General features: G+C 57.2%; 1 protein-coding gene across 1 annotated transcript; it reads right to left on the reverse strand.

Moving 5' to 3' along the window:
* Window positions 1–1,070: 1,070 nt before the first annotated feature.
* On the reverse strand, window positions 1,071–6,371 carry LOC117863323 (putative multidrug resistance protein). The gene is made up of 8 exons (XM_034746979.2): window positions 5,428–6,371; window positions 5,281–5,335; window positions 4,978–5,168; window positions 4,428–4,885; window positions 3,813–4,353; window positions 3,031–3,743; window positions 1,715–2,953; window positions 1,071–1,629 (listed from the first exon to the last, which is right to left on the reverse strand). The coding sequence occupies exons 1-8, from the start codon at window positions 5,644–5,646 to the stop codon at window positions 1,242–1,244; spliced, it is 3,804 nt and encodes a 1,267-aa protein (XP_034602870.1). The 5' UTR covers window positions 5,647–6,371; the 3' UTR covers window positions 1,071–1,241.
* Between the last annotated feature and the right edge of the window lie 971 nt (window positions 6,372–7,342).

The following is a 7,342-nucleotide window of genomic DNA, read 5'->3' on the forward strand; positions in this document are numbered from 1 at the left end:
TGACATGCCAGGTAGGAGTTTTAAAGTTTTAAATTAATAGTTTGGGGATCTAAATGGCATCCTTGGATCAGTTCAAAAACCGCTTGGCCACTTTACTCGACAATGAAACCTTTCTAACCGCTACAAATCAAACATCCTACGCAGTTTAATAAGTCCATTTATCTTCTCCTGATAATACGTGTCCAAAACTCTGTCCACATGCACCACATGAACAAACCAGATTAAGCTCTTTTTCCTTAAAAAAAACAAACTCAAAGCTCTCGGCTGTTCCAGGTTTTCGGCCCGTGATCTGCTGGAACCAGTTCCTGTGAGAGAGCTCGGGAGAGGTGAGTTGGTTTCAGCTTCAGCTTAACTGTAAGAGCGGGCTGGCGCAGCTGAGCTTCTCTGTCATAACAAAGAAGCCACCGGGCTGACAGTGAGCTGGGTGCCGGTGGTTTTCAGTTCAGTGTATCATTTTAACTCAAGGCAGCTAACGTCTCCCTCGCCGGCTCCCGCTCTCTCACTCAGCCGTTTCAATGAGTGGTCCGGGTGATTTCTGAGCTGAGGCTGGTCAAGGAAGGAGAGAGGCGGCCGGGGCCAATGGATCACGGGGAGTCGTCGCTTGCGCATGCGCATGAACTGCGGCACAGGAACCGTCCCGCGCAGGACGCTAGCGCTACCGAGGCCCTGGTGGCAGAGGCGAAGAAGATGAAGCAGTCGGATCCAGCTGCAATGACGCCGGAGGCGGAGGAGGGCGCCGCCGGGCACTGGAAGCGTCGCCTGCTGGCTCGCGTGTTGGTTTTTGTTGGTCTTTGCGGTGGTGGTGGTGGAGTTCAGCTGGCAATATTCAGAGATCGAAATTATTCAGCAGCACGCCAGCGAGAAGGTCGCCGAACTTGTAACCCTGCTGCATTACGCCATGCTCGCACTCTTGGCGCACGTGGGACTACGCCGCCGCTCGTAGATTAATTTCTTACAATCTAAAGAAAGGAGAGGGAGTGGATTATTGGGTTGTACTAACAATCTAGCATGTGGATTGTTATGATGTAAAATTTGTTTGCTTCAGCGCGCAAATTGTATGTACACAAACACAAGCTGAAACAACTAGCGTATGGAATAGATCGTGAACATTTCATACTTTTTTTTACAAACTGTCTGTCAATAAGCACGCGGAAAACACACATAATTTGCATTTTAAGTGTAGGTGTTACTGAAAAAAAATGCATAGTAACGTTCAAGTTATGACTCCCTTCGCTAACTTGTTATATAGGACTAAGACCGGGTGACGTTCCGTGTTGCAGCTTGATCAGGTGGTAGTACAACCCACCACGCCCCGCGGCGACGAGCTCCCCGTGCCGCCCTCTCTCCACCACCTTCCCGTTCCTCACCACCGCGATCACGTCGGACTTCTGCACCGTGGAGAGGCGGTGCGCCACGACCACGCACGTCCTCCTCCCCTGCAGCATCCGGTCGATGGCGTCCTGAACCAGCCTCTCCGACACGGTGTCCAGCGCGCTCGTCGCCTCGTCCAGCAGTAGTATCCTCGCGTTCTTCAGGATCGCACGCGCCAGCGCGATCCGCTGCCTCTGCCCGCCCGAGAGCTGCGCCCCTCGCTCCCCGACGCGCGCATCGTAGCCACCCTCCATTCCGCTGTTGCACAACAGAATCAAAAAGGTTTTAGTTGAAAGAACGAAAAGGTGCTGCCGTGCAGGGCGCAAACCAGCAGAATTTGTACCTGATGAACTCGTGGGCGTTGGCAAGCATGGCGGCGTTGGTCACCTCGTCCTCGGTGGCGTGCTCTTCGCCGTACATGATGTTGTCGCGAATCGTGCCGGAGAATAGCGTCGGCTCCTGGCTGACGAGCGCGATGTGCGACCGCAGGCGCGCCAGGCTGTAGCTCCTGATGTCCCGGCCGTCGATCAAAACCGAGCCTTTCTCCACGTCGTAGAAGCGTTCGATCAGGCTGATCACCGTGGACTTGCCGGACCCGCTCGGTCCGACGAGCGCCACCGTCTTCCCCGCGCCTATCTCAAGGCTGAAACCATCGAGCACGGTCACCTCTGGCCGCGTCGGGTAGCTGAACTGCACGTTCCTGAACTCGATGGCGCCTTTGATCTCCTGCTCGTGTTTTGTATTCTTCTTTGGTTCCTTGACTTCATCGCCATCGTCGTCATCCTTGATCATTGGTTCACGGTCCAACGTGTCGAGGACAGACCGCACGGCGTCGCCGCCCTTTGCTAGGTCGGAAGTCAAGCTCCCGGCGTCGGCAATCACCCTGCCCATGGTCATGAGCATGAAGAACACCTGGAACAGGTGCGTGGGCGTGATGAGCCCCCTGGCCATGAGCCTGCCCCCGTACCACAGCGCAAGCGCCATGCTGCCCGTGTTGCTGAACTGGCATAGGGATAGGCAGAAGCCGGAGATCCAAGACTGCACCCTGTTATCCTTCCTGGGCCTCTCCTGTGAAGTCTCATACAGGCGGAGCATCCTCCGCTGCGACGAGAACGCGGTGATCGTCCGGTGGTTCACCACGGCCTCACCGGCGAGCTGGCTTCCTTGTACCTGTGCCTTCTTGGCCTTCTTGGACATGGTAGTCATGAGCACCTTCTTGAAGTAGAAGCTCGCGATGACCAACGGCTGCATGGCCATCATGACAAGGGCGAGCCGCCACGACACGGCGAGCGCTAGAGAGAAGCCCAGCGTTGCGTTGGCGGCCGCCTGCACCAGGAGGCACATGCGGTCGCCGACGAGGGAGCGGACCTTTGTTGCCTGCGTTGCCAAACGCGCACTGACCGCCGCGCTCGAGTTCTCGTCCTCGTCGAACCACCCAACCTCGAAGGACAGGATCTTGGCGAGCATCTGTCCCCGGACGCGCTCTGTCAGGCGCTCACCCATCACAGCGAAGTTGTAGTGCTGCACGATGTTCGCCGTGATGCAAACGATGGCAATGCCAAAGAAGACGAGGGAGTACAGCCTGTACAGATTTAAGACAAACGTCACTGGCAATTCCATTTCCATCACACGAGCACTGCTGAACACATTGTAATGTACCTGGTCTTTGACCGGATGAGGTCATTGTCACCGAGGAAATACACCTCTGGCAACGAGCCGAGGCTGTACGAGTACAGCGGCAGCACAGCACCGAATACGATTGCGCCGGCGCACCCGAGAAGAGCCTGTTTCCACTCCGGCTGATTCATCTTGAGCAGGCGGAGCTGGGAGGGCTTGTGGCCGCGCGCCACCGTGTCGTGGACGACGAGGTCGTCGTCTTCCATGTCCACGGAGCGTTCGACCGACCGGAACGACGGCACCGGGCTTGGATGGAAGTCGCTGGGCACTGACATGATCTCGACGCTTCGGAACGACACCCGGCTGCTCTCCAACTCCACTTCCACCACGCGCTGGCGCTCCTCCCTCGCCACGGACGCCTTCTGCAGGCGCGCCATCCGGGCGTAGACGCCGCCGCCCTCGCCGGCGTCCGCGCCGACGAGCTCGTCGTGCGTGCCGCACTCCACCACGCGGCCCGCGTCGAGCACGGCGATCATGTCGGCCTTCCGGATCGTGGACAGGCGGTGCGCCACGACGACGGTCGTCCGGCCTACGGACGCCCGGTCCAGCGCGTCCTGCACCGCGCGCTCCGACTCCGAGTCCAGCGCGCTGGTCGCCTCGTCCAGGAGCAGGATCCTGGGGTCCCGGATGAGCGCGCGGGCGATGGCGATGCGCTGCTTCTGCCCTCCCGACAGCTGCGTCCCGAATTGCCCGACCTGCGCCAGAACATGATCTTACTAGTTGTCCATTTTGTGGCCGGAATTTGATTTGAAGATGCTACTTACATTTGTTTCGTATCCATGGGGTAATTTGGTGATGAAGTCGTGTGCATTGGCCATCTTCGCCGCCACAACGACTTGCTTCAGCGACGCCGCCTCGTTGCCGAACAGTATGTTCTCCCTTATGGACGTGGCGAACAGCACGGGCTCCTGGCTCACCAGGCCGATCTGGCTCCGGAGCCACTCCGCGTTGAGCGCGCCAATGTCATGGCCGTCCAGCAGTATCTCGCCAGAATCGGGGCTGTAAAACCTCTGCAGCAAGGAGATCACGGTGGACTTGCCGGACCCGCTCCCGCCGACGAGGCCGACGGTGGCGCCCTCGGAGATGGTCAGGTTCACGCCGTCGAGCACCCGCGTGTCCGGCCTCGACGGGTACGAGAAGCGCACGTCCCTGAACACGATCCGGCCCCTGATGTCCTCCCTGGTGGCACCCTTCTTGCCCTCCTCTCCGAGAGGCTCGAACTTGTCCATCATCTCGCGCATCCGCGCCGCCGCCGTCGCCGCGTCGACGAAGTACCGCAGGTTTGGTAGCGCCATCATGATGGACCTGAAAGTTCAAAGCAATTGCGCGTTAGCTCTGAAATCTTTTAGCTTACGATGAGCTGTGGCGTGCTTAGTTACATTCCGGCCAGGACGATGCAGATGGAAGCGACGAAGACGTGGCCGCCCTGCGCGTGGAAGCGGATGACGAGGACGCTGCCGATCCACGACATGAAGGACCAGACGGCGTAGATGACGCCCATGCTCCCGATGACGGCGCCCTTGATGAGCCCCTGCCTGACGCCGAGCGCCGTGCTCCGCGCCATCGCGCTCCGGAACCGCTCCAGCGTCCGCCGCTCCCCACGGTACGACGCCACGGTGCGTATGGACGACACCGCCTGCTCGGCGACGCCGCCGGCCTCCTCGTACGCCGCGCGGGCCTCCCCGGCCGCGGCGGCCAGGCGCTTGCCCAGAACCACGCTGGGCACGATGAAGAGGAGCGTGAACGGGAGGCCCGCCAGCGCCAGCCGCCACGCGAAGACGAAGGCGACGGCCAGCGCGCCGAAGAAAAGCGTCATGTTCGCCAGAACGTTCGGCAGCTGGAACATCGAAATGTGATTCTCAGTACCGACGGCACGGAGATCGAGTCTGCGTTGCATGCATGTTGAATAAGGAGCGAGTGAGCGACGACCTTCTCGGCGAGGAAGTCCTGGATGGTGTCGGCGTCGTCGGAGATGGTGGAGATGACCCGGAACGTGGTGGCGTGCGAGGACGGCGCTGACGCGTCGAAGAACTCCACCGGCTGCCGCAGGACGGCCTCCAGGTACAGCCGCCGCATCCTCGACGCCTGCCGCTCCGCCGTCTGCGTCCAGCACAGCCCCTCTATACGCACGCAGATCGAGCAACATTTTCACAACGTGAACGAACATGTGGAGAGACGAAGTGCTCCGCCACGTGATCAGAAACAGAAGACTGGTGTCCGGTTGGTGCTCACCTAGGAACGCGCAGGCGCCCACTGCAACCGCGACGTACAGCAACCGGAGCGCGAACTGCAAGTGCGCGCCAGATTGCGCTCATTTTCCTTCTGACACGGTCCATATACGTGACAGCGCACGCGTACATGGCAGAGTTTGTTACCTACCTTGTCGACGGCGCTGGAGCTGAATGCGCTGCCGGCTGTCCCGACGCCGCCGTAGCTGTTGACGATGTCGCCGAGGACGAGCATGGAGAGCGGCTGCATCATGCCGTCGCCGAAGCTGCCCAGCGCGCCGAGCGCCATGAGGCACCGGTCCCGCGCGTCGGCGTAGCGCACCAGCTCCAGGAACGACGCCTTCTCCCTGCTGCCCCCGGCGGTCGCCATCGGACCTGACGTTTTCCCGAGCAGCACAACCAAACAGCACACTGGCTGTCACCTTGCTCGAACTGAAACAGATCAGGAAGAGTTCGATGGGGCCTTGGGGGTTAAGAAATTGGAACAGAGACAGCTAGTGACCGACTGACTGCCACTGCCACTGCCACTGCAGGCCGTGTGTTGGTGTGCTCCACTCGGGCGGCTTGATCCGGGGAGCTTCTTGTCACGTAGTCCAGCGCTGCGCGGAGGTTCTGAAGTGAGGAATATGCTGCTGCCGAAGGAGACGTCGGACCAGTCTGATACTCTGATGACCAAGGTCTCGCGGCGCCCGCTTATTCCTGGGGCCTGGAGAGGACAGCTTGGGAGCGCGCTGGGCTTGTCCCGGGCGATACGGCCAAACCGAGCGCATGGGAGAATAGACGAGAAAATATGCGACCGTACTCGCGACCTCGTCAGAAAATTTGATGGCACACTTGCCTTGCTTATCGGAATGTTCGTGGGCCCTGATGGTGTTTTTTTTCTCAAGACGACTTCGGAGCCGGGACAGGCAGGTTCATTCCACAGGATCGGATGATTACACGCGAACGTCTAGCTGTTGGAGTAGTGTAATGTGCCGGCCTTGCTCGTCTTTTCCTCTTCGCATCCATGGCGCCCGGAGTGGCAGCAAGCATCACCGTGTTTATCTCCGAAAGCCATCTCTCGACTGGTTCGTTCCAATCGTTGGGCTCCAGCGAGCAGAGAATGTCGGGTGGATCAAAGAAATCCTAAAGTACTTGCGGTTGATCTTACCGTCTCTTGCAACTTTGCCTATTGTTTTATGTTAGTCAGCTGGTACGTATTTTTCTCGACTCATCAGTGGTGCTCGTATTTTTCTAAATTTATTTGCAGAATTTAACTAGAGCTATTTTTTAAGTAGTAGGTGAGCTAACCGTCGATAATGAGGTACTAGTGGTGACTTCGTCAATCTCGAGAATCTGTCGGCTTAGTCTCTCAAAATACTCATATAGGTAGGGTTGCTTACGAGTAGTTATTGGGTTGGGTGCGTGCGTTTATGTGAGCGCCTATTTGTACTATTTTTTAACTACCAAATCTACTCTATCTCATTAGGACCCAGAGGAAAGAACCCATCATGGAGATAAGGCTAATCCCAGTGGGAGTTTCATAGAGGTTTCATGCACATTAAATACGGTGACACATCAGCATATGTGATGACATGGCATGGTAGTTATGAAGTGAGAGAGGGAAGGAGTTTCATCAGGATGAAACTGTGTATACACTGTTTCCAAGACTATGAAACCTATTGAAACTTGCATTGGGGACTATAGAGTTTCATTTCATCTAACCATATCCGGTCACATGCCTCCAATTAAATGTCATGGGCATCCTATAAAATCGTGAAATGAAACTGTGCACTGGGACTCCCTGTTTCATTCATGAGAATACACCTCATGGGATGATGTGGCATCTTTGGAAAGTGCAATGAAATCTTTCACTGAGACTAGCCTAATGGCCCATCGGAATATGCTCTGTAGGGTTCGGTTTCCTAACAACCATGACGGGTCGTGGAGATAACGATGCATCGGAATATGGTCTCTTTATCACATCACTACCTCGACAATCGTCCGATATGATGCCAACAAAGGGCCAGTGAGGGCAGCTCAGGGTAAGGTATGGTTTCTCCAAAATCTATACTAGTGAGCCTGCA

This window comes from Setaria viridis, chromosome 7, assembly GCF_005286985.2.
Source record: "Setaria viridis chromosome 7, Setaria_viridis_v4.0, whole genome shotgun sequence".
In the NCBI taxonomy this organism is placed as follows: Eukaryota; Viridiplantae; Streptophyta; class Magnoliopsida; order Poales; family Poaceae; genus Setaria; species Setaria viridis.

What these genes read in the sequence shown, in the direction of transcription:
- LOC117863323 (XM_034746979.2), bottom strand. Translation starts at nt 5,646, where the DNA reads ATGGCGACCGCCGGGGGCAGCAGGGAGAAGGCGTCGTTCCTGGAGCTG. An exon ending in GCTCCAGCGCCGTCGACAAG is followed by an intron (nt 5,336 to 5,427) that starts GTAGGTAACAAA and finishes GCGCACTTGCAG; the next exon opens with TTCGCGCTCCGGTTGCTGTA. An exon ending in AGGACTTCCTCGCCGAGAAG is followed by an intron (nt 4,886 to 4,977) that starts GTCGTCGCTCAC and finishes TCGATGTTCCAG; the next exon opens with CTGCCGAACGTTCTGGCGAA.